The following is a 25,300-nucleotide window of genomic DNA, read 5'->3' as shown; positions in this document are numbered from 1 at the left end:
TTGTCCAAGGATATAATTCAATTGCACATCAGCTGCCCCTCTGACAAGGAGGAAGAAAAGTCCACAAAGGATGTCTCTGAAAAGGAAGACAAGGACAAAAACAAAGAAAAGGTCCCAAGGAGGATGCTGTCTAGAGGTGAAGACTTTTCCCTCTGCTCATCTGTCCTAGGGCCTGGTTCTGCAGTGCCCTTTCCTTCCATCTTCCCACTAGCCTTATTGGCCCAACAGTGTACAGTGTCCTGCTGACTTCATCATTGTTTGGGGAGGTACCTAACTAGGTTACTTTCTTTGCTGCTTTATCCAGCTCTGCCTTAAGGGCTGACAGAGAGCTACTCTGTTAACATTGGGCTACCAATAGCAGGAGGACATTGTAGTCAATTCTGATTTTATTCTTGCTTTTGGAATAAATGGTGATGGATTATCACTGGTAGCAGATTCAATACCATTTATAGTTTAGTTTGGAGATGCTCAGAGTGATTTTTTTTGAATAATCAAATTTGCATGTAATTATTTAGCACTCTTTAGTTTTAAACTCTTGGGCTGGTAGCAAAAAGACATGGCCCACAGAAATGGAGGGAATTCCCTGGCAGTCCAGTCATTAAGACTCAACTCTTTCACTGCCGTGGGCCCAGGTTCGATCCCTGGTCAAGGAATTAAGATCCCACAAGCCATGTGACATAGCCAAAAACAAATTTTTTTAATGATAATTAAGAGGGAAAAGCAATCGTAGTATTAAAATTTTATAAGCAAATATAAACATATAAAAATAATCACCATTTGAATATATTTGCTGAGGTTCTGGAAAATTCAGCCCCATCAGACCTTACCTAGAATTTATTTTAACTAGAATAAAACCTTTGTTTTGGTCTGGTCTTTTGGTAAATACTAATGGCAAGGTGACTATTCAGTGTAATATGAATATAACACTGTGACCCAGATTCCACCTTCTGTCATTACCATGGGAAATTTTGAGAGGCTGGTAAATCAAGGTTACTCTCATTTTAAGCTAAAACTCCTGAAGTTTGATTCTACTTTTCCTCTTATGTCTCCTGATCAGATTGTAGGCTTCTGCTTGGGGTTAAATATCATACAAAGCAGTTTCATTTATTTCAAATTTATTTCATTGTGGTGTTCTAGACTCCAGCCAAGAATATACGGACTCCACTGGAATAGACCTACATGAATTTCTTGTAAATACACTGAAAAAGAACCCAAGGTAATAACATGATTTGATGGAACGGGGAAAGGGGCCTGAATCAGCAGAATACCCGAGAAGCCAAGTAGCTTCTCAGAATTTTTCTATTATTGTTAGAATCTGGGATGCCCATTTCCCCTACACCCCCACCACCATTTCTCTCCAAAGTAGTTTTATATTCTGTGGAGGGATTCAGAATACCCTTATATTGAGATTTCTGCTTTCAGAAGAGTTGAGAAAAATTCTGTGGAAGAATGGACTCAAAGAAATATCAAGGCTTAAGAATACAGTTAAAAAGTACAGAAGAGAAAAGAACTGATTTGTAACAAAGCTAAATCATACTTGTTTACAAATTCTATAAATAACCAGATGGAGTGTAGAATTACGATTAGTATAAGTATAAAGTATGTGTTTGTATGACTATGACTGCCAACAGAATTAGGTTTCTGATAAGGGAAACAGAGGACATGATTAGGAGGCTTGATTGTTTTTTTAAAGTAACATAAGACAGGGTAGTGAGGTTGGCAGCCTTTACATTTTTGATCCACTCTTGGAGTTTGGATTTATCCCTCCCTTAAGCTTCTATAGTGAGCAGGTTGTGTTTTCAATCCTTGTGTCAGTGTCTATGGAGGGCTGGCTTTTGTTTTGTTTTGTTTTAATCTTTTTTAAACAGGGACAGAATGATGCTGCTAAAATTAGAACAGGAGATTCTGGACTTTATTAATGACAACAAGTAAGTTACTTGAATGAAATACACCTTAGAGGTGGGAGGGAGTACTGGAAAGAAATTTAGGTAAAATTTAAGGATATCCCTCTTTTATCGTTCCCTTAAAGTCTGAATTTTGAAGTAATAACTCACTAGGAACCAGGAGGAGTTGGGAAGACATAATCACAATGAATCAAAATGTATATGTGTGGAAACTAAATCAAGTTTTTAAATTATCACTTAGACTTGAGTTGAAAAATATTTATATCTTTTCAACAGCTAGCCCTTTGTCCCATATTTCACTATTCTTAAGTTTCTCCCTTTTTTATTTGTAGAATATCATCCAGGTGGTTGAGACCTAGGGCTCTTTGTCTAAGGAGCAGTCTTAATGAAGATAGTGGCTCAGAGGGATCTACACAGTACTGTAGATAAAGCTAAGAGAACTTGTTTGGTTACCATTGAGTAAATATCTATCTTCCTTATAATAATGTCTCATAGGAATTTCTCCACTTTCAACACTTGTAAGAATAATTACAATGGGCTATTATTTGTTCTTATTTCACTTTTCCCCCCTGGGTTTCCCTGCAGCAACCAGTTCAAGAAGTTCCCTCAGATGACCTCATATCACCGGATGCTATTACACCGGGTAGCTGCCTATTTTGGGATGGACCACAATGTAGATCAAACTGGAAAAGCTGTCATCATCAACAAAACCAGTAACACAAGAATGTAAGGGAGGAAACCACAGATTGGGAAGACTTCCCTAGGATAGCTCTAGGGTGGGAGAGGAAGATGCAGGATTTCTCTTTCTGGAGAGGGAGCAGTGGAGGGAGTGGGTAGGTTATATTGTCAAGTTCTACTCTTTTTGAAGCCTTGGAGATGGATTCTAGGGGCATTGGCATTTTGTGAAGACTGGCCTCTGGCTCTCTTCACCTTTAGTGATAGGATAGGAGTAACTGTGGAAGAAGGTAAGTTATAGATGTATAAAGAACAGTCCTTGAGGATTTGGTTAAAACTTTCACATGACTTTTGCAATGCCTGACTTCAGAAATTTCCTGGGTGGGAGTTGTGGAATTTAAGAGAACTGTATAGAAGGTCTGCTTCCTAACAGAAGAGTCTTTCTTCCCTTCCTTCCACATTTCTCTCCCAATCCCAGCCCTGAACAGAGATTCTCAGAACATATAAAGGATGAGAAGAATACAGAATTTCAACAGAGATTCATTCTTAAGAGAGATGATGCCAGTATGGACCGAGATGATAACCAGGTGAAGACTGGAAAGGGTTGGGTCTATACAGAGAGATTGCAGTAAGAGAAACTGGGAGGGGAGAAGAGTTTTTGTGGGATGGAGAAAACTCAAAATATCTTAGTATGGAAGGAAACTCTTGAGCTACACTGAGTTGGCTTTAGCTTAATGTTGAGGATTAAGTACACTTGTTGAGCTAAATGCCACCCTCTTAGCCCCAGAGTGACATGGTGCTGAGGTTTGCTGGGTTTTCTCATTTGGCCTGGAACTCCCTGGTTCTGCCACTGACTTCTAACTCCACTTCATTTTGGGACAAAGCAAGGTCCCTCCCTGCTTCAACCTTGATTCAACTGATGGCGCCATTCTTTTTTTCTTTAATAGTTAGGAATTTCTTTGGGAACTACCCAAAGCTACTTTTATCCCACTTGCACTCTTCCTGTCTCAGAGCTAACCTTGAACTGGGAAAATTGTTATCTGATTTACCCACTTGTAAAGGTGTTTCTGATCCCTTTCTGCAAACCCATTATTCTTTTCCCAACTCCTTCCAGCAAGGTGAGTGAGTCAGTTTGGCTTTTGACGCTTGAAACCTCAGGCAGTATCCCCATTTTGATCCACTCCTGTGGGAATGAAAAGTGAAAAGTCTGCCCCATCCCTTCATTTATGGGCCTGGCTTTTGCCCTGACTTCTAGCGCATCCTTCACATAGTGATTATTTGGAGTTAGTTTCCTAGCCTCATACAGGGTTAAGATCCAGCCTGCTTCTGCTTGGCCTCCAAAGGAGGTTAGGTAGAGAACCAGGATTACAGTTTAAATAATATGGTGGGGTAAAGCCAATAAAATTAGTCTTGCTAATTCATAATAACTCTAATAATATCTTACCTCTAGAGTCAAAATTAGTTTCCTCTCAATATTGTCTGGTCCTGAGACCAGGACTTTTCCTGCTTGCTACTTGAGTATTTGAGGGAGTCCTTTTGAGAAAAGTGCCAGTATCTATTGTGGACAAACATGCTGGGTCTGATTGAAAACAATGAAACATACAAAAGACAAATAAAATTTAAAAACGAGAAAGAGCCTTTCCATCCTGATGCCCTTCTCTCCATTTTCCCAAAACCCCTTTTCTGTGGATCAGGAATTATTCAGGCCTAGAGGCACATTGGGGTGGGATGGAATCTCTCCCTACTGTGAACTTTTCATCTCTCGGCTTCAGGCTTGATCCATAATAGGGTAGGCTCTATGCACTTTCTGTCTGTGATATTAATAATAAACACAGTAATTGCTATTTCATTGAGTGTTTTCCCTCTGCTAGCCTCTGTTCTAAATACATTATATTCATTATCTCATTTAATCCTCTCCACAACCCAGTCTAGATGGGGATTATTAGCCCCGTTTTAAATATAAGTAAACTGAGCTAGGAAATGTTAAATTAGTTGCCAGTGACATTACTTGGAGGTAGCAGAGCTGAGATTCTGCCTGACCTCAAAGCCCATTATGCTCTATCTGTTCTGCCACTGGTTAACCAGTCCTAGAGGCTAAGGACAATATAGCACTTGAGGTCCTTTATCTTCTTGGCATGGGATTGGTAAAAAGGACATTTAGTAGAATTCAGGTTCTTTAGGCTAGTGAGAACTACATCTAGTCAAAAGTTGATACTCCTGAAATTATGCTTACTTCTGGCAATTGGTGAAGATCAGGAAGATCAGCCTAGACCAGTGGTCTCCTTGGTTGCTTCATTTGAAACTTTAAAAGCCTCTGGATTGAAGGTCAGAATCTTTTATAACCTGATGACATGCATTTGATGACTTACCTCCCTCAGAACACTTTGCCTTCAAGAGCAGTATGGAAAAAGGACATTCTGTAACATCCTACCCAGGACAGTGCTCACAACTCCCAGGCTAAGAGGGGAAAAGATGGTGGTGGAGAGTGGGGGGTAGGCTTGCAGAGGTGGCGGTCTGCCCAGCCATCCCCTCTGGTCTCCTGACTACGTTTTTCTGAGAATGCAGGGCTCTCTGTCCTCTGTTCTGTCACTGAGCTTCTCGCTTTCCTCGCGGCACTTGTTTGTCTGCCCTTCCCTGTCCGTCCTTCTTTCTGTTCTCCTTTTCCTTCTCTTTCCTTCTTCGTGTTGCTGTGTTCTCTTTCTACTGTATATTTCTGTAAGCTCTCACCCTTTCCCTCCCTCCAGTAGCTGTAGTTAAGGTGAGAAAAAATGCTTAAACTCTGAGTTTAGCTTCGCCCTTGGGCTTTCACTTGCAAGGCCCTCTTTGCTGAGCTCTGTGTGACTTGGATCTACAGGCCATGGCATCAGTGACTAAAGAAGGGATAAGATCAGGTGCTAGTTCTGTAAAAACTCTTCTAAATTTAGCTCTGGTAAATACCTGTCTCTTCTCCTTTTCTAGCTTCCTCCTATCCCTTGCTTTCCCTCCAAAGCAATGCTGTTTATTCTGTGGGCGATTCTCTTCATCCTTACCGACTGGAAAGTACCCTGCTACATAAGGAAGCAACCTAATCCTTATCAAAAGTTACTGTTCTTGATACTCTGGTTGGGGGGGTGGGGAGCTGGTGAGGCCCCAACCATCCAGAAAACCTGATCTCCCAAACTGCATGGTCAGATGTACCCAGTGAAACCTGTCCAACACTGGAAATTTTATTTCTTTTTTTTTTCCATTTTTTTGATGGCAACTATAAACTCTCCCGGTTTCTCTTCCTTGCTGGTGTGCAGTGAGCTTGCAGTACGAGGAGAACTTAACTAGCTTAATTCTGCTCATCGATCTAGATCAGAGTTCCATTGCAGGATGGAAGGAGGAGCAAGTCAATAGAAGAGAGAGAGGAGGAATATCAAAGGGTCCGAGAGAGAATATTTGCCCGAGAGGTAAGTGTAGCTTCTGAGAGTTGTCAGCCCCTAGCTTTTAGCTCTTAATCTTTGGAACTGTGAATGGAATGAACCCTCCATATATGTTTTGTTGTTTTTTTCTGATTTTGTTTTTAACCAACATCAGCCAGCCCCATATTTGATCTCTAAAATTAAATGTAGCTTATTAGGAAGCTGCAGATTTTTATTCATATTATCGTTAATGCATATGACCTATAAAGAGAACAAATGGAGTGGCTGAATTTGGTAGATTTGATTAGACTGAAAATAGAAATGGTTTTGGCAGGGCTTACGGAAGGGCCCTGGATCTTGCCTGTCAAACCCTCCTCCCGTTTACCCTCTTTCACTTCCACTATCTATTTTAGGTGTCTTTGCTTCTAAGTGGAAGACTTAGTGTCTACACAGCCTATATACATTCATCTTGTTTGGTCTGGCTCATTTTTAGGCTATGTTGGTGATTATCAGAGCACAGATGTGGCATCCATTCTCTGAGCTCCACATTCCACACGCACAGAGGGTACACTCACTATTCCGTACAGTCTTGACCTGAATAGGAAGTCTCTTTCTTCCTATATTTCTTACCTTGTTTCTTAGAATAGGCCTGCTCCATGGACCAAAAGGCAACATGAGTTGTTATGGGCAACTTTATTCTTAAGAACTGTTGGCCATATCAGATATACTTGGTATCCCTGTGTCTGGTGGCCTTTGCCTACCAGACTGAACAGAAGTATAGGAGGAATTCAGGAAAGGCAAGAGAGAAACAAATCTCCAGAAAATATGTGATCCAGATAGTAGCACCATCTTACAGTCAAATTAGCAAACGAAGAAGAGCCAGCCTCCCTTTGTCATCAGAAGATGGCCAATTCTAATCAATACTTAGATGCACACTGCTCCCCTCCCACTTCCTCACTCTCCCTCATCAAGACAAAAAAAAATAATGTATCTTCTCATCATCACCTAGCTCAGAAAAATATTGTCTCTAACTTATACAAACCGAACTCCTCTGTGAACTTGTTCCATTGTCTTGGAAGACACAGTTGTTCCAAGGAGCCTCACTGTGGTCAGATACACAGCAAACCTTCTGGCCTAAAGTCTGAGGAGAAGGACTCTTCTTATGTAATGTAGCCTTCCATTCTGAGTCAGAAAAACCCATCCTCCCAGTTATTCAACTGTGGCCCAGAGAGGGTTTTTCTAACTTTATCTGAAAATCAGTTGAGTGGAATGCTAGGAGAGTGGTCATTTGTACATGGCTACAGCTGGTGAGGACCCTAAATTGTGGACAGGGCAGAATGGTGGAAGTTAATAGCAAACATTCATACAGTGCTTATTATCTTTCAGACCCTGTCCTTAACACTTTGCACACATAAATTTATTTAATCTTTACACTAGGCCTATGTGATAGGTTACATTATCTTCCTCATTTTAGAAATGAGGGACTGAGGCATGAAGAGGTTAAGTAACCTATGATCACACCACTATTTAGTGAAAGACCCGATATTTGAATTCAGGCAGTCCTTGGCTCCAGAGTCAATGCTCTTAACCCCTTAAGTAAACCACCTCTCCATAGCTTGCTCTGCTCTGGGCTTTTTAAATTAAGAAGTTCCCGTGACATCATAGCATAGCTACCTGTGATGTGCTCCTCTGCTTCACTGACACATGGAAAATGACTGTTCCACCATGCCAGCCATTAGCAAAGCCATTCTGAAAGCACAAGTAACTTTTCATAGGATATTAGGGCTTATTATGTACAACACTGGAATATATCTCTATTACCATAACAAAGGAAGCTCTTCTCTCCTTTTTCTCTGATATTTAGTCTCTCAAGCCTCTACTAATATGTGTACTCTTTGTTAAATCCTTATGAATTTATCATTTTCATTTTAGCACTTCCTAACTCTTGCTGTGGTAGAGGCATCAGGAATCTCAAAAGGTCTAGGCAGGGGGAAATGGCCAAAGCCTACTATATGCCAAAGATTTCCCATGTGGAGAGGAAAGAACCTGGCCAATCAAAGGCAACTGATTAAGGGTGGAGTTGTGGGTTGCCGCAGAGGGGAGGAAGAGGCAGTCCAAAAAGAAAGGGAAGTGGCAAGAAGGGTGTTTGGATGGAAATGCTGCTGCTACAGCCTTCTCTGGAGCTGAGCTGTGTTTGGGAAAGCTGCCCCACTCAGGCTCTGCTCTGCATGAAGGCCCCTGTTCTCAGCAGCTGGACACTCTCTGTACCTTTTTCTAAGGCTTGGGAGTCCACCATAATGCTCACTTCACTCAGCTCAGTGGCTTTGTCAGGAAATGATCCCCAAAAGGAATGTTTCAGGCTTTTAATTTTCTCAGTTTTTCTAGGCTCTGAAAAGTACCTGCTTCCCCAATTTCTTACTCTCCTTGGGTGTCAGGTCAGAATGTCTTTCATTTTGGCCAGTGTAGAGGACAGAAATGGGATAGAGATTGAGGATGATTTCTAAAAAAAAACTAAATTTTTTTCTCTTCTCTCCCTTTTCCCTTTCTTTGAATACTCTTTAGGACCAAGCACACCAGTTATTATGCTCAGCTTACCTATAGAGAGAATAAATTTAGAACTAAAAAGGAATTAATAGTTAGGTTAATACTTTCCTCTTTCTCCTTTCCATACTCCTACCTTCATTGACCTCTCTTTTTAAACACTCTGTGGGAAGGCTAAAAACTCTGAATGCGCTTTCCCATTAAAGGTGAGAAGTCAGATTGGGTGTGTGGGTGTGGGTCATCCTGTCCCTGCTCCCTCTCTCCCTGTTGGGGGGTGAGCTTGGTTTGAGGACCTTGGGTATTCATAGCATCATGGACACCCTTTTTGGTTATGCCATGCTGTTTTCTTATAAGTTATTTTCCGTTTTCTCCCCTTCACCTAGACTGGCCAGAACGGATATCTAAATGACATCAGGTTAGTACCACTTAGCATGTTCCCTGCTTCTCATTGAGCTTTGTCAGTGAGGTTAATATAATCCTGTAATGATGCTTTTCTTTGATGTTAACCAACAGACTCTCCAAAGAAGCCTTTTCTTCTAGCTCTCACAAGAGAAGGCAGATTTTTAGGTACCTCTGTGTGGTCTATATCTCTCCTTGTTTTTGTTTGTTTGTTTGTTTTAATTTTATTTTGTTTTGCTGTAATCTTTTCAGCGGAGTAAGTTTGCTCCATGCATGGCTGCTTGTGGAACAAGTCAGTTTGTGGTTTTTGCAACATTGGATATTTTCCCCATTTAAAAAAAATGGCTAGTGCTCAATGACTTTACTTTTATTGTTGCTGATTTCGCTGTAAGTCCTGGATAGGTGATGAAGGGGACCAAATAAGTATGTTTAGGATAGGTACTGCTCTGTTTCAGAAGTTTGCTGAAACTGAGCATTTTTGGAGGATTTCAGCATGTATTTGAAAGTGAAAGTCGCTCAGTCATGTCTGACTCTTTGCGACCCCATGGACTATACAGTCCATGGAATTCTCCACGCCAGAATACTTGAGTGGGTAGCCTTTCCCTTCTCCAGGGGATCTTCCCAACCCAGGAATCGAACCCATGTCTCCTGCATTGCAGGTGAATTCTTTACCAGCTGAGCCACAAGGGAAGCCTATTAAGGTAAAAGAACAGGTGTCTTTTGGCTGCTTTTTCCAAATCTATGGAAAGATGTGAAGAACTTATCCCTCACCCAGCATAGGGGAATGTTTTGTATCCTTAAGAAGGAATAGTACACACACATATTTAAAAAAATATATGAACACCTCTGTCTGTGTGGTTTTCTCTTTGGAAAATGTAACGTGTAAGATGAGCTCAGAAAGGCCTTAGAATGGACTTAGGGCATGTCCTTTATATAATTGTCCATGACTTACTCTTAATGTTGCTGAGAGCTACTATACTAACTTCTCCTGTGCCTCATATTCTCCGTTTTCCACAAAGCAGTTGTGAGCTTCTCCCTTCATCTCAGTCTCTCAATTCCATCCCAGACAATTACAAAGGCAACGTGAGAGAAGCACTTTAGGACCATATCCTGACACCGACTCATTTTAAGTATATACTTTCCATTTTATCAACAGAAAAACTATAGAGTACAGAAAACCTGACAATTTAATGCTAGGATTCAGGTCTCACTCTTTACAAAGGGTTTATGTCTTTTCTCAATCCTAAGCTTGATGCTGCTTTTGCTTAGTCGCTTCAGTCGTGTCTAACTGTGCGACCCTATGGACTGCAGACTGCCAGCCTCTGCTATTCATGGGATTCTGTAGGCAAGAGTACTAGAGTGGGTTGCCATGCCCTCCTCCAGGGGATCTTCCCAACCTAGGGACTGAACCCAGGTCTCCTGCACTGCAGGTGGATTCTTTACCATTGAGCCACCAGGGAAGCCCCCTAAGCTTGATATGTGCTCACTAACACACATTAGTTACAACTGTCATCCCCAGTACTTTTACTAAAGTCCTTTTACTAGTCTCTTCTCTATCACCCTTTCTAGAGCTAATTAAACCATGTGGAAATTGGGATAGCAAGATTTCAACCCTTCTTGGGAAGGAGAGTTATCTCCCATTCCACATCTCTGAACTCTTTCTCCTAGACCAGCCTGCCCTGAGATCCATCTGAAAGCCCAGGCAAAAGGGCTCTGTGTCGTCAGTGGTAGTCAAGATAGAGTCCCCCTTAAAAAGAATCTTACTCTGCAACCATTCCAGAATACCTTTAATAAACAGAACTTTTAAATTAAAAGTGTGTGTGACAATGTGCAGCACTTTATAGTTGCCACAGTATACTGTATCTCATTGAATTCTCTGAATATCCTGATTTGGTGAGCTGGTTTACATGTAAAAGAATAAAAGCAAGAGAGATTAAGTAGCTAGCTAAGTTTACATGGCTGTAAGTGGCAAAACTGGGACTGACTCTGTCCACCAGTGTTCTTTTCACCGCACTACACAAGCTGTCTATAAATATCACGCCTAATTGATTCACTGATAAGAATGATGCCCTTATTAGTGCCGTGGAGCATCAGGCTGCATCAAACTGTGCAGATAATAGCTTGAAGGAGCTAGTGAGCAGGTGCAGCCTTCTCCTGTCCAGACCTCCTTTTAAGCTACTGCTTTCCATACTGAGTTTTGATTAAAGATCTAGGTCATCTAAAATGCAGCTCCGTGGACTCTTCAGGGGGTAACTTCTTCCTCTATTTGGGTACTAGTCCAGAGCTCAAATGATTAGAAGCTGATTTTCTCTAACTTTTAAACCTTTCTTCCCAGGTGTGTGAAACGAATACTGATATATCAGATTCCATTATCTCCGTTAGCAATAATGTGGATAATAATAATAATAACTATGGCAACTTCTCTGTTCTTTGGAAGATTCTACTCCACTGCGCCACTGATAAATAAGCTACCTGAGGTTTACTGATGCTTATTGCCACCTCTTTCATGGGCCTCTCTACCCAAGACCAATAAACAGGACTTTTCACCAGCACTAAATTTACTTGTAAAAACTAAGTCATCTCCTGTTTGTGCTATCAAGTGTGAATGTCTCTGTCCTTCACCTCCATCTCACCGACACATACACAGTCCAGTCTAGTGCTTAGAATTAGATCTAGTGACTTTCCCTAATTGCCTTATTTTTAGTGAAGTACAAAGATGTGACTAGAGATTAGCTTTGGTTGTAGAGGAATAGAATTGATCTGTCTTCCTAGTCCAGACTCAACTTAGATTCTCCAACTCTCAGGGGTGTAGTGTACTAACCCAGGTTAGAAGATCATCAGACAGTCCACATTTGAGCACTAAGCCATTACTGTCTTGGGGGAACTGGATCAGTACAGAAGTGCTGCCAGTTTGGCTCAAGTTTTCCAGGTGTTTGGTTTAAAGTCGACTCATTTCACTGCCTATCCCTGGTAGAAAAAGAACATAAATGGCAGAATTGCTCTAATAGAAAGTATAGTGTTTAATTTAGATATAAAAGGCCATTAGGGCTTGTCTTGCAGAATTCAAGTTCTAATGTCTAATGAGCAGCCTCATTCATTGGTGCTGCTGTATTCCCACATCCCACAGACAAACACATCTTTATTGAGTCCAGTCAGTAGATTTGAGCTGTTGGCTCTTATTTCAGGTTGGTTCTGTTCCTGGAGAGTCCCTGAGTTATTCTTATGTCTTGTTTCCCATTCTACTTTGGACATCCCCAAGAAAAAGGGGGTAAAGCATTGGGGAAACATTAATATTTTCCAGTCTTCTATTCTAACTGTATAGAGAGAAGCATTGAGGTTATATGTATCAATACATTTACTTAAGATTCAGAGAATTAGCATGTCCCTAACAATCTAGGTCAATGTGTCTTAGCCCCCCATGATTGACTAAAAACTAAAATAGTGACCCTAGCAGATATTTTGTCTATTTTCCCTACAGTATCTTTGGAATAGATATTCTAATAAAGAAAAGTATTTTCTTTAATATTACCCCCTTAAGAAAAATAACTTTCTTTATTAGAATAACTCTGAGCCTGATGTCTTTGAAGAGCTGTGGGCTTTGGGATAGAGTATTCTGTTTGCTTTGGGTGGGAAAAGGAGGGAACCCAAGCTACCATGATTGTTGCTCAGTTGCTCCCCGGCATACATATCAAAATTGTTATAATTGTTATCATTTGGTTTTCTTGGGTCATTAGTTACTGGAGTGGTGGGGGATCTGAAAGGAAAATTCCTGATTGTTGATTGCTTATCAATTAAGTGGCAGTAAGAGTCAACACTGAGGGTTTTCAGGCTAACCTCAGATAGCTTGAGGAGCACAGCTGTTTATAATTAAAGTAATTATAGTATCAGGCTAACCCTGATGTTTCCAGAGTAAAATAAGAGGATGAATCCCTTTTCTTAGTAGCCTTGTGCCTTACCAAGGGCAACAGTGTTATTAATATGGAGGCAGCTAGGCAGGCAGCCCCCTCCTCTTTGCCATCCTGAGTCCTAAGGATATGTTTACCTGATTGTGCTGAGGATGTCAGCCTTTAGAGACCCTGAAATAAATTGTTCTCAGATACTAACACAAGACTTCCACAAAACAGGTTGGGTTGATTCCAGACTATCAGACTGAGTTTTCTCTTTATTAGACTCAGTGCCCCTTTAGTCAATATACTCTTCTTCCCAACCCTGAAAAAGTGGCTGTAAGCAACATATCTGCTGGCTCAGACATGTGTTGTATGGAAGACCTGATGTGAGATTTATCCATGTTGTTGGCTACTCCTGCCTTCTAGCAATAGTAACTTCTTGGAGTCCTTTTGTTTCAAGAACTCTCAGAAGGAACTGGTACTCCTATGCTCCCCACTATTTCCTGCATGTGTGGGATCCCTGCAGGGCCAGGGGAAGAGACCGCAGCCAATCTCAGCATCATGTACATGGTTTCCCGTCCACCTCTGGTCTGCTGTATTGAACTAGTTGCCAGCGCACTGTCTTCCAGATTTGCCTCTGTGCTCTTTGTACTGTACTGGATCTTGTTCTGTCTGCTCCCATCAAGTCTTGGTTGGCCAGCCAACTAACACGAAGTCAGTGTCCATTCTCCCCAACCCTCACCCCTTCTCTGTTACTGAAAGAATAGAAATGAACTCTCTCCTAGCCCTTCTGCTGAAGTGGTAGGTGGGAGGTGCTCTGACCACTGTGGTCTCTGCAGGGGGAACCGTGAGGGGCTGAGCCGCACCTCAAGCAGCCGCCAGAGCAGCACAGACAGCGAACTCAAATCCCTGGAGCCGCGGCCTTGGAGCAGCACGGACTCCGATGGCTCTGTCCGGAGCATGCGGCCCCCTGTCACCAAAGCCAGCAGCTTCAGTGGAATCTCCATCCTCACCCGGGGTGACAGCATCGGGAGCAGCAAAGGTGGCAGTGCAGGAAGGATTTCCAGGCCAGGTACCACAGCTTCTCTCCTTCCATCACTGCTTGTGTATCTTCTGCAAAACATCACTGATAGTTACTTTTAACAAAACACTTGTCCCATATTGTGTCCCAGAAACCTAACACAGCCAGATGAGGGGAAGTTTTATTTCTTGGATCCATTGTCCTTTGAGTTCCTTCTCTGATTTCCTTTCTAACCTTTTTTCCTAATTGAAAAAAAAAACTGATTGGGATTAGATTATTACGTGATTTCTGACCAAGGCGGGACGGCCGTGTCAACCCCGGTTCAGGTTGTGTACTAAAATAAGGATGATTCTGAGGCCCCTGAGACTATAAAGAGGGTTTGTAAAGTAGAGGGAACCTTACAGTTTGTATTTTTGTAATTAATTGGTAGCAGCCAATAGGCTTGAAATTTTAAACATCACTGCTGCAACTGCTTCTCTGGAGCCCAGTCATGGAAAAGGAGCATGAGTTCCACCTTCCAGCCTGGGAGCACCCATCAGCTCTCCTGAGCTGCTGTGTAACTTTTCTCCATCGATTTCTGCTGCACTCTTAGCAGAGGGCCATTCAGCTCTTTTTACCCAGTAAGTTGCTATTTCACCATCCTCCTGCCTCTGAAGAATTTGACTTTCATCCCCAAAGTTCTGTTGGTCTTGTCCTCAAAAGACATCAGTAGTGGCAAAGACTTTGCCTCTGTTTATGCTTCTCTGTTACCTCTTTTCTAATCCCACTGTCTCTGCCATTATCCAAGCTGGTTTCCCTGCTTTACCCTCAGCTGACCGCACTGTGTGGCTTGCAGGGATCTTAGTTCCCCAACCCCAGGTTGAACCTGGACCCTCAGCAGTGAACGTGCATTGTCCTAACCACTGGACTGCCAGGGAATTTCCTATTCTCAACCCTGTTTTGAGCTAGTTTATTAATCTAAAACATAGATCTAATCACATCAGTCCTCCCTTAAAAACATTCATGGTTCTGCATTTCTTGTGTAATAAAATCCAAATTACTTAATATAGCATAACTTCCTGACTCCAGTTTGCCATCTCAGTCTTACTTTCGAACGTTCATCCTCTCCTGACCCTCCAACCATTTTCTGAGTATGGCATTAGCTTTGTCTCCTCTCAGCCTGAAAAGTCTCTGTTCATCCCTCAAACCTGTCTCTTCTGCCACTTCTTGTTTAAATCCTTCCCTCTAACCCTCCCAAGAGTTATGGTTCCTAATCTTTGCTTTCATACAACTTTATTCATGTCACTGATGCATCCTTTATCCTTGAAAGTGAAAGTCGCTCTGTTGTGTCCAACTCTTTGTAACCCCATGATCTATATAGTCCATGGAATTCTCCATGGCCAGAATACTGGAGTGAGTAGCCTTTCCCTTCTCCAAGGGATCTTCAGAACTCAGGGATGGAACCCAGGTCTCCCACATTGCAGGTGGATTCTTTACCAGCTGAGCCACAAGGGAAGCCCTTTATCCTTATCAGATTGTAATCACGTGGATGTCTATCTCCATTGGAAGATCCTGTACTGTTCAAGGGCAAAGACTGTGTTTCCTTTACCTTTGTATCCTCAGTTCATTGTACAGTACCTCACGTAGTACATATTCTGTAAAAGTATTTTGAGTAAATGCATTCATGACTTGGACAGCCTGGAAATGAGGGGAGTAGTTGGATTATGGCTGTGTCGGGGGTGGTGTGTGCACAGGCATGTACTTGGAGGTTGCCTTCAGCAACTTTTATGAGATGCTGCAAGTTGAGAAGAAATGAAAAGAGAAGACAGATCTCTTAAGGGACTAGGAATATATACCTTCCCAGGAAGCAAACATTCATTTTTCCAGCTGTCTAATCATGATGGACAGATTCTAGGCACTCCAGGGGTTCATTTTCAAAACCTAACCTTGACAGTCAAGATGGTTATGGACACTGGGGAGTGGAAACCGGCTAAGATGAGGATTCCCATCAATAGGACATCTGAAATGCATCTGTGCTCATGCATGGATCTCCTAAGACAGTGGGATATAGACAGAAGGGGAATGACGAGGAAGACAGCAAGGAAAGAGTCAGGCCCTATGACTGGACCCTCCAGGGGTGGTATGTTCATGGCTTGTGCTTACAACTCTTGCTGGGTCTCCTCTTTGCCTTAGGTATGGCGCTAGGTGCCCCAGAAGTGTGCAACCAGGTCACCTCATCCCAGTCTGTCCGGGGCCTTCTCCCTTGTACTGCCCAACAACAGCAGCAGCAGCAGCAGCAGCAACTTCCTGCTCTCCCACCCACGCCTCAACAACAGCCACCCTTGAATAATCACATGATTTCACAGGTGAGTCAGCACTCAGTGTTGGAGCCCCCCCGCCCCAACTCTGATTCAAGCAAGCTCTGGAAGTACAGTCATGTCTCTTGTACTGTGGGTGGCAGGAAAGATCTGTTTTTGGAGACATGCCTCTCTCTCCCCCACTTCTTGTTTGTTTGTTGTGGGAGAGAGGAGTAAGGGCAGAGGTTTGGCCAAAGGGCTCTTAGTAGAGTCAGCCTAGGAGGTTTCCCCCCCTCCCCAGCTTTATATTTCCTTCTCTTCATTCTGGGAATTGTCAGCGGGATCTTTTACCCTATCCCATATTTCTGCTGTATTCTGTCTCCCTCTACATCCTGTGTAATTTCAAGGTGATTTTACTTCCTACGTCCATACATGGAGCTTGAAAAGATCACAGCTCCCACCATAGTCTAGCTGAATGTATTTATATGACTGTTGAGCCATAAACAAATATTTATATATTGGTGTTTGGGGAAAAGTAAATAACACTTATCAAGACTCATGTACCATAAGCACATGTTCAGTCACTTCAGTTGTGTCTGACTCTTTGTGACCCCAAGGACTATAACTCGCCAGGCTCCACTGTCCATGGGATTCTCCAGGCAAGAATACTGGAGTGGATAGCCATTTCCTTCTCCAAGGGATCTTCCCCACCCAGGGATCAAATCCGCATTTCCTGCATTGCAGATGGATTCTTTACCCACTGAGCCATCTAGGAAGCCCAACCACAAACCCCCCAGTGTTGTCTTTGTTTCCCATGCCATAAAAGAGCTCTCTTTCTCTTTCTGTTGTGGGGCTGTTGGACATTGGTACCAACTAGGGTTTGAGAAAGTTTTGCTTTTGTGGAGACCATGCAAGTGATCAGCATAAGAATCAGATCCTATTTTAAACTGGAACCTCCTACGTGTTTTAGGTTTAAAGTCTCTTTAATACTCTGAGGAGAACTGTGCTGAGATCTTCACTTACTCTTTTCTTCCGTGAATAGAGCCTGCACTTTCTCCTGAAATATTCTCTGGTAGTTAGGAAGCCAATATGTCTGTACTTTTTTTTGCTGCAGTTTAAGTTCTCGTTTCACCTCCCAGACTCTCTTACCTCCGTACTCAGTCCAGCTTGGCCTCAGGTAGATCTCTTCCATAGGTACAAGAAGAAGTCCTAAGCACTGATACCCCAAGAATTGGAAACTAGAGAGGGAACACTCCAGAATGGCTCATCACTACCCCATTCAGTATATTGGAAAATGAAACTAAAATAAAGAACAGTGAAGATCTAGGAAACTCTGTTTTGTAGCTTCACACACATGCCAGTCATTCCAAGTCCTTCATCTCAGTCCCTAATCAGTTTCTCTATAATAGGCCTGACTTTCTTTCTTATTCTACCACCCGCCGTCTTTCTACCACCTCATTAAGTCTCATTCACATCAGCTTACCTCACTCCATACTGAAGCATAGCATGTGTGTGTGCTCTCCCCATCTGTGTCTTAATTTAGACCTGTAAGTGAGTAAACTCTGAACCTCTCCCTCTGGCTATCCCCTGCTGTTTCTGTGTATATGCTTTACTTTTTTAAGGTCCCAGTATATTTTTTTGAGTTTTCTGAAATGTATGTATTTTGATACAGTTCTGTTTCCTTGTCTCCCTCTTAGTCTTCCATCTGTCTCCTCCATCCATCCATATCTAGAAACAGACAGCAAGAGTGGGAGGGGGATAAAGAGATAAGTAAAGAGAATAACCATTTGGGACTGAAAAACTTTTAGATAGACTGTTCAGGTGACTGGCCCTAAATCCCAAACTTTTACTCAGATTCTTTCCATGCTTCTTGAGTCTTGAGGGTCAGTGGGTCAGTTGTTGATATTGACTGATCATCTCCAGGCAGTACAGTGCTAGATTAGGTCCTGTAAATTGGGGACAGAGGAACATTATTTGGTACAGAGATCTCAGAAATTTATTCTTGCACTTAATTGTGATCACAAACTCCAAACTAAAAAATCTTATGTTGGTTAATTTTGGTGTCTCTGAAGCACTCATGGTAGCTGCTAATATATATATATATTATATATATAATATATAATATATATACCCACTATATATATATCTCCTTTTCTTTTATCCCTTTCTTCCTCTTCCTATTGCCTTTTTCTTTCTTCCTTTCTCTTTACCCCTGTCTCTCAACACTGGTGGCTCTCCAAACTCAAGTTGTTAAACCCCAGAATACTTACCATTTAATTTCTCAGTGGTATGTAACAGGGGATGAAGGAAGTGACCACACGCACACACCACTGTGCTTACCCTAAAGCTTTTCCTTTTGAAGAAAAACCTTTAGCTTTGTAGCAACAAGCGTTTGCCCCAGGCCTGGGGAACAGTTCCGGGTAAACTATGCTCTTTCCCTTCTTGGCAGCCCCTCCTGTTAGAGCAGGCTTCCATATCACATATGAGTAGAACGTTTGAAACCAGGGAGTGATTGTGAGGATTAAAGGACCAGTGGCTACCTTTTGGCCAATTAACTTAGAGTAGACCTTATGAAAAGGAGTCCTCTGAGCCTCTCCCTGAAGTCCAGTCAGCATCCAAGAGCAATGATCTAGCCCAGAAGTCACCAGTAGGTGGCAGTCATGTCCCCCAGGGCCAGTCTTTGGCTTCCCTGTGGTTCTTCAAAGTTCCCTAACTGGAGTTTGAGACTCTCCAAGAAGAGAACTGTGGCTGAGGATAGTGGTAGATTTCACTTAAAAATAGCACTGAGAACGCTTGCCTTTACCACTCCCTTCCTCAGTCAGGAGAGGATGAACAGAAGAGCATTGTTTCTTTTCTCTTCACTTTTTTTTAATTAATTAATTTCTTTTATTGAAGGATAATTGCTTTACAGAATTTTGTCTGTCAAACCTCAACATGAATCAGCCATAGGTATACATTTATCCCCTCCCTGTTGAACCTCCATCCCTCTCTTCACTTTTTATTCAAAACTCACAAACATGAGGAAAAACAGGCAGTTATTTTACCATTTCACTGTCCCTAAGGTCTCCCATTGTCCCCCAGAGAATGTAAGGCCTGAAATATGGCAGGCCATCCCTCAAGAGGAAGAAATGGATTAGGATCATAGAAAATGGGTCTAAAAGTTACCAGCACAGGTAGCTCATGCTGAGCAGGTTGGCCAGCAGTTATATTTGGAATGTCACCAATTCCAGAAAATAGGTGTGCCAGAGTTGCTGAGAGCTTATTTTCAAGGCTGTGGCAGTATCTCACTCAGGTCACACAGTCGAAAATCGGTAACTTTTTCCAAGATGATTTACATTGTATTCAATGCAGATATCAGGAGTATTCTCCATGTTGGGAGTCTTCTAATTTTTGGACTATCTGCCTCTTGAGCTGTTAATCCCCTCTGAAAGGGTCTCCCAGGAGATAAATGGCAGGTAGATATATATCTTGATGCCTTGGTTCCCCCACAACTAACTCTTAATACTCTAAATTTGAAAGGAGGAAGGAGAATTATTCAAACAAGATATTTACGTAATTGTTTGACTTCTTCCTTTACCTTTTCCCTATTCTGGAGTGGAGTGGAAAGAACATATGTCAGGCAAAACTAGGTTCCTCTCCCTGCTCTGCCACATTAGCTGTATGATCCTGGGTATGTGATTTAATTTCTCTGAGCCCTATTGTCTTAATTGCAAATACACGTTATCTCCCTATCAGATAATTTTGAGGTTGTTATGAGATAAGTGTATGTAAATGAGCAGTGTATATCAGTGTTATTTCCCCCTCTCTTCATAGGGCTCCAGAAGCTATGACTGGAGAGCTGATGAGGTGATTGAAATGACTGGAGGGGAAGAAGAGAGAAAAAAATAACTCCCTATTAGTTGGTTTAGAACACACCATGTTCCTAATAAACAAGTCCTCCTGCTTGAGGCAAGTGAAGGAACCCAAGGAACAGAAGCTAAAACTAGGCTATTTCTATTTTATTCCTAAATCCCTCCCTGTTTGCTTATGGGAGCATTTTTAATACTGCTCTCTCAGCCTGGGGGAGCACAGAAGAATCATGGAGCAGGAGGAAGTAGCACATGAACTGGCTTATTTTTCCTTCTCTGCCCTCGGGAGGGAGATGATCCTTGTGAATGAGCACTCCTTCAAGAGAGCTGTGGTGTGAAGTCAGGAGCCTGCCTGGGAGAGCTGAGCTAGACCTTGGATGACCCTTCCTACTGAAGCAGGAATCCCTTCTCAAGGCGGGTTATGCTCCCCAGGAATCCTGTGCCCAGGAAAAATGCTTAGGGAAAAAGCTGTGTTTAGAATCAGGCGGCAAACCCTGGATCTGAGAGTCCTAAGATTGTAAACAGCAGCTACAGAGTTCTGAGTGGCTAACGGGGTAGTGTCTGCAGTGAGTCTGTACTGGTAGGGGAGATTGCCTGTTTGTCAGAGACCAAGTCCAGGACTTGGTCTCCAGCCTGCTCAGCTGCCTTACTCTTCATGTGAAATTTCTCTTATAATTAACCTTGTTGTTCCTTCCCTTTCCTTCCCCTTCTCTGCCTCACCTGCACCCCCACCCCTGCCTCTCCTTATACCTCCCTTTGCTCTTGCCTTTCCACATGTCTCACTGCTGGTCCACAGCCAGTCCCGGCTCTGCAGCCCTCTCCGCAGCCTGTTCAGTTCTCTCCAGGCTCCTGTCCCCAAGTCCTTCTGCCAGTCTCTCCGCCCCAGCAGTACAACATGGTATAAACTCCATTCCACCTTTTTGTCTTGTTCATGTGTGGCCTGTGTCTATGGGCATGTCTGGGTCAGTCTGTGACAACCTTGCAAAGCAGTTATGCTTTTTAGAGAACCATTGTTAGGAACATATTTCTTCTTTAGGAGCTGGCACAGGCTGAACTATACTTCATTTCTAGTGACCTCCTCACAGTACTTTAGGCATCAAAGATGCCTAAATGTAAGACAGAGAACAGAGTTCCTCTGAGTTTCAGGAGTGGGGAACAAGATCAGATGTTGATGTAACTTGGGCTCCTTGTCCTCTCGGCCACGTGCCTTCTTCATCTCATCTGCTCCCAGGCCATGGTGGAGGAACGCAGTTTATTCTGTACTGTAGAGAATGATTCTCTATAATTCCCTTTAAAAATAAAAACACAGTTGCATATTTCTCTGGTACCACTGGTAAAAGCTTCAAATGTTTCCCTGTTTTACATAAAGAATATCCTCTTCTGTTGTATAGCATGTGCTGTTTAAATTGTTTGTACCCTGACAACAAATCCTTTATAAAGATCTGGTCTGTCTCATAGTTGGTGACTTCTATCATGGTTATAGGAGCCCTGACTTTTTTCAAATTTTGTGTTAATCACACCTGTCTGCTTTTTCACTAGAATCCCTTCTTTTCTCCCACCTCTTAGCTCCATACTGAAAAGTTCTAGAATATGAACCTCAAAATAGTAACTGCAATCCAGTGCTCTTGTCGTCTGTTCCTCCCCACTAAGTTAGCAAAATAGCTAAGATCAGATCCCTGAAAATTGAGTGAAACCACAGGAAAGTACTATCTTTTGTTTCTACTAGTTTCGTTTGCAGAACTTCTGCTCTGCATGTGTATGTGTATGTTGATTACTATCCATGGAGCAAAAGAGATGAAGTTAAAGTTAACAGACTAACCTGTCACCATACAAGTGAGAGATGGAACACCCTCACCCTTGCTGGTTGGAGAAGAGGGCTGAGAGAGAAGGCAATTACAGATTAGTCAGTCAGTCTCTCTCCCCAGCTCAGCTGCTCACCCTGGCCTCCTTTCAGAGGTGAGAATTGGAAGTGGTTTCTGAAGAGCAGGAAAACACTAGGCAAGTGTCAGAGAACAGAGGTGGAAATGACTTCAAGAGGGAGTAAAGAGATAAGCAGCAGGAGCTGGGATCCCACCAGTCTTTCCAATGCATAGGCAGAGCTGGGGAGCCACATGAATCTACTGATCAGCCACACAAGGTGTTATCTGGGTCCTTTATTATAAAAAAGAGATTTATGACAACATATAGGCCCTTTGCATGGTTGGAGGCATGAGGAAGACAGGAAATGGAAAGACTTAAATAGTCCTGTTTTTTCTATATATAGAAGTTGTATCATTGCTCCCGTCTCCCCAGGACTAATTCTAATAAAGATCATAATCAGAGTGGCCATTGTTACCTCATATGTGGTAGGGACACTGGCTCTGGAGTTGGGCTTCAAACAGCTTTCGATTCATAGCAATTTGAAATACCACATGACAGAGGCTTAGGGCTAAAAAGTACCTCCCAGGGCACAGAGGTAGGAATATCCCAAATTGGTGTAAGGAAGGAAGGCGGTAGAGAGGGTTACTATTTCTGTCTGTCTGTCTGTGTTGAAGCCAGAGACCTGGGGCTTGATATGACCTCAGTCCTTAGGTCTCCCCCACTCTCTCAACAGGCAGATGATCTCAGCAACCCCTTTGGACAAATGAGCCTTAGTCGCCAAGGTTCTACTGAAGCAGCTGACCCATCCTCAGCTCTGTTCCAGCCCCCACTTATCTCCCAGCACCCTCAGCAGACTAGCTTCATCATGGCTTCTACAGGGCAGCCCCTCCCTACTTCCAACTATTCCACCTCTAGCCATGCACCACCTACTCAGCAAGTCCTGCCACCCCAGGGCTACATGCAGCCCCCTCAACAGGTGAGTGGTTTGGGTTTCCAGTCTAAATCATGAATTCAATTTATCCAGTATTATAAACCTTCTTTTTTCCTCTAGTTTAGACAGACCAGAGGAGATACCTGCCCGCTACCCTCCTCCGTTTCCCCACCTTTCTCTTGCGAATTGTCTTTGTAGTCAGAAACATCTATCAAATAACACAAGTCCTTCCTCTTCTGTTTCAAACTTGTACACTAATGCTGCAATTGCAAACCCAAAATATTTGTTTACAGACTTCTGGAATTGACTGTGATGTATTTAATAGTTAGGGGATGTTGGGGCTGAATTTGAGGGGCTTTATCATACATCTGTTTCCTCTCACCATAGATCCAGGTGTCTTACTATTCTCCTGGACAGTACCCCAACTCCAACCAGCAATACCGACCTCTGTCTCACCCGGTGGCATACAGCCCCCAGCGTGGTCAGCAGCTGCCTCAGCCATCCCAGCAGCCTGGTAAGAGGAACTGTACGGAGGCAGCAAGTAAGGGAAGGACAGCAACTGGGGAAGAATTACTTTCCCTGTTTAAAAAGCGGTGGGGAAGGGGAGTAGTGGCCGGAATGGTTAGGGTCCTAAAAAGGAACCTGTGATCTCCAAAAAAGAAGGAAAATTACTAAGAGAGTGTGACCTCCTAAACATTGTTGAGGCTATGCTGATGTCTTCTCTGCTTTGCCTGTCCCTAGGTTTACAGCCCATGATGCCTAACCAGCAGCAAGCGGCTTACCAAGGCATGATTGGGGTCCAGCAGCCACAGAACCAGGGCCTGCTCAGCAACCAGAGGAGCGGCATGGGGGGCCAGATGCAAGGCCTGGTGGTCCAGTACACTCCACTGCCTTCTTACCAAGTGGGTGCATTCTGAATGGGGAAACCACCCAGTCCTTGGGATGAGGAAAAGGAGGACAGTTCCCACGTCTGTCCTCGAGTCTGACAACTCAAACACTAACGCTGTTCACTTTACCTCTAGCACTTTTTTTTTTTTAACCTCTAGCACTTTTAGGTTTTCTTTCTCTGAAAGAAGGTCAAAAGAGTCTGAGAAGAGTCTTTATTTAAATTGTTTGGTCTTTATACCATGCAAATGAGTATATGCCCAGAAAAGTAGAATCTAGAGAAAATTAGGCTCCTTCCTGTACATCAGATGCCCAAAGGTGACGTTTAGAGGAGGGGGGAATGGAGGTAGCACTCAGCGTTTCCTTTAGGTGAGGAGAGTAAGAGGATTTCTAAAGGTAGGGAAGGAGGTTAGAGTGTCCCTGTCCAGAGATGACTAAGCTGTTTTTTGGATGACTTCATTTCGAGTAAAAGTGGTCATTCTTTTCTTGTCTTCACCCAGGTCCCAGTGGGTAATGACTCACAAAATGTGGTCCAGCCGCCTTTCCAGCAACCCATGCTGGTCCCTGCAAGCCAATCTGTGCAGGGGGCCCTCCCAGCAGCGGGTGTTCCAGTGTATTACAGCATGATCCCGCCAGCTCAGCAGAACGGTACAAGGTGAGGGCTCCCAGAGAGACGGGGTGCATCTCCCGCAGACCTTTAGCAACTTTTGCACCATGGTTTTTATTCCACTGGAAAAGAAAAGCAGGGGTAAAGATCCCAGAGGTAGGGACTTCCTGGTGCTCCAGTGGCTAAGACTCAGTGCTCCCAACGCAGGGGGCCTGGGTTCAGTCCCTGGTCAGGGAACCAGATCCACATGCCTTAACTAAGACTTGGTGCAGTCAAATAAATAAATGTTTATTTTTTAAAAAGATCAGGGGTACCCCCAAGCAGTTAGAACATGAGGGAGTTCATTCTCCTTGTTAATTTGATATTTGCATAAGAATTCATTAGCAGGAAAAAATTCCTACTTCAGAAACAGAGACTTTATAATTTCCCCCAATTTTTGTTTTTCTGAACTATGAAATAAAGACTGCTTATTATTTTTTAAAAAAGCAGTTTGGTGTATACATATGTAAATTTTTCCATGTACCTCTGTAGCCATGGATGAATCTGAGGTGTTATCTCTTTTGTCTGTTTATATATCTTAGTATGTTGTTGTTTAGTTGCTAAGTCATGTCCAACTCTTTGCGACCCCGTGAACTGTAGCCTGCCAGGCTCCTCTGTCTGTGGAATTTCCCAGGCAAGAACACTGGAGTGGGGTGTCATTTCCTATTCCAGGGGATCTTCCCGACCCAGGGATCGAACCTGCATCTCTTGCATTGGTGGGTGGGTTCTTTAGCACTGAGCCACCAGGGAAGCTTGTATATCTTAGTATAATGAATGTAATTTTAGAGATAGAAGTTTATCTTAGAAATATCTAGTCCACTCCCCTTGTTTTATTTTGTGCCCTTCTTCTATAAATGAGGAAATTCCAGCTAGAGATATTAAGAAACTTACTCAAAGTCATACAACTAGTTAGTAGAAGCACAGCTGGGATTAGAACTCAAGTCTGGGCCTATGTCGATGTATTTCTGTGTCTCTCAGTGTACATATGTTTATTTCTGTCTTTTTTTTTTAATGTGTCTTGAATTTTGTGAGGTTTTCCCGTTT

The 25,300-nt window shown here is 42.8% G+C and overlaps 1 protein-coding gene across 20 annotated transcripts in view; it reads left to right on the top strand.

Annotated features, from left to right (window-relative positions):
• The window catches only part of R3HDM2 (R3H domain containing 2), a 163,188-nt gene that overhangs the window by 126,401 nt on the left and 11,487 nt on the right, over positions 1 to 25,300 (top strand). For 11 of the 20 annotated variants that reach the window (XM_070370464.1, XM_070370456.1, XM_070370462.1 and 8 more), the window contains 15 exons: positions 10 to 136; positions 1,138 to 1,216; positions 1,869 to 1,928; positions 2,490 to 2,630; positions 3,058 to 3,166; positions 5,915 to 6,010; positions 8,887 to 8,918; positions 9,017 to 9,070; positions 13,629 to 13,861; positions 15,983 to 16,155; positions 20,731 to 20,832; positions 22,528 to 22,770; positions 23,113 to 23,239; positions 23,467 to 23,627; positions 24,111 to 24,265. In XM_070370464.1, coding sequence (XP_070226565.1) covers positions 10 to 136; positions 1,138 to 1,216; positions 1,869 to 1,928; positions 2,490 to 2,630; positions 3,058 to 3,166; positions 5,915 to 6,010; positions 8,887 to 8,918; positions 9,017 to 9,070; positions 13,629 to 13,861; positions 15,983 to 16,155; positions 20,731 to 20,832; positions 22,528 to 22,770; positions 23,113 to 23,239; positions 23,467 to 23,627; positions 24,111 to 24,265 — 1,892 coding nt within the window. The remainder of the gene's footprint in view (positions 1 to 9; positions 137 to 1,137; positions 1,217 to 1,868; positions 1,929 to 2,489; positions 2,631 to 3,057; positions 3,167 to 5,914; positions 6,011 to 8,886; positions 8,919 to 9,016; positions 9,071 to 13,628; positions 13,862 to 15,982; positions 16,156 to 20,730; positions 20,833 to 22,527; positions 22,771 to 23,112; positions 23,240 to 23,466; positions 23,628 to 24,110; positions 24,266 to 25,300) is intronic. The other 9 variants (XM_070370448.1, XM_070370449.1, XM_070370447.1 and 6 more) reach the window with 9 other exon arrangements.

This window comes from Bos mutus, chromosome 5 (genome assembly GCF_027580195.1).
Source record: "Bos mutus isolate GX-2022 chromosome 5, NWIPB_WYAK_1.1, whole genome shotgun sequence".
NCBI classification, from domain to species: Eukaryota; Metazoa; Chordata; class Mammalia; order Artiodactyla; family Bovidae; genus Bos; species Bos mutus.
The sequence above is the reverse complement of the archived record's forward strand: the minus strand, read 5'-3'. Positions and strand labels throughout refer to the sequence as shown.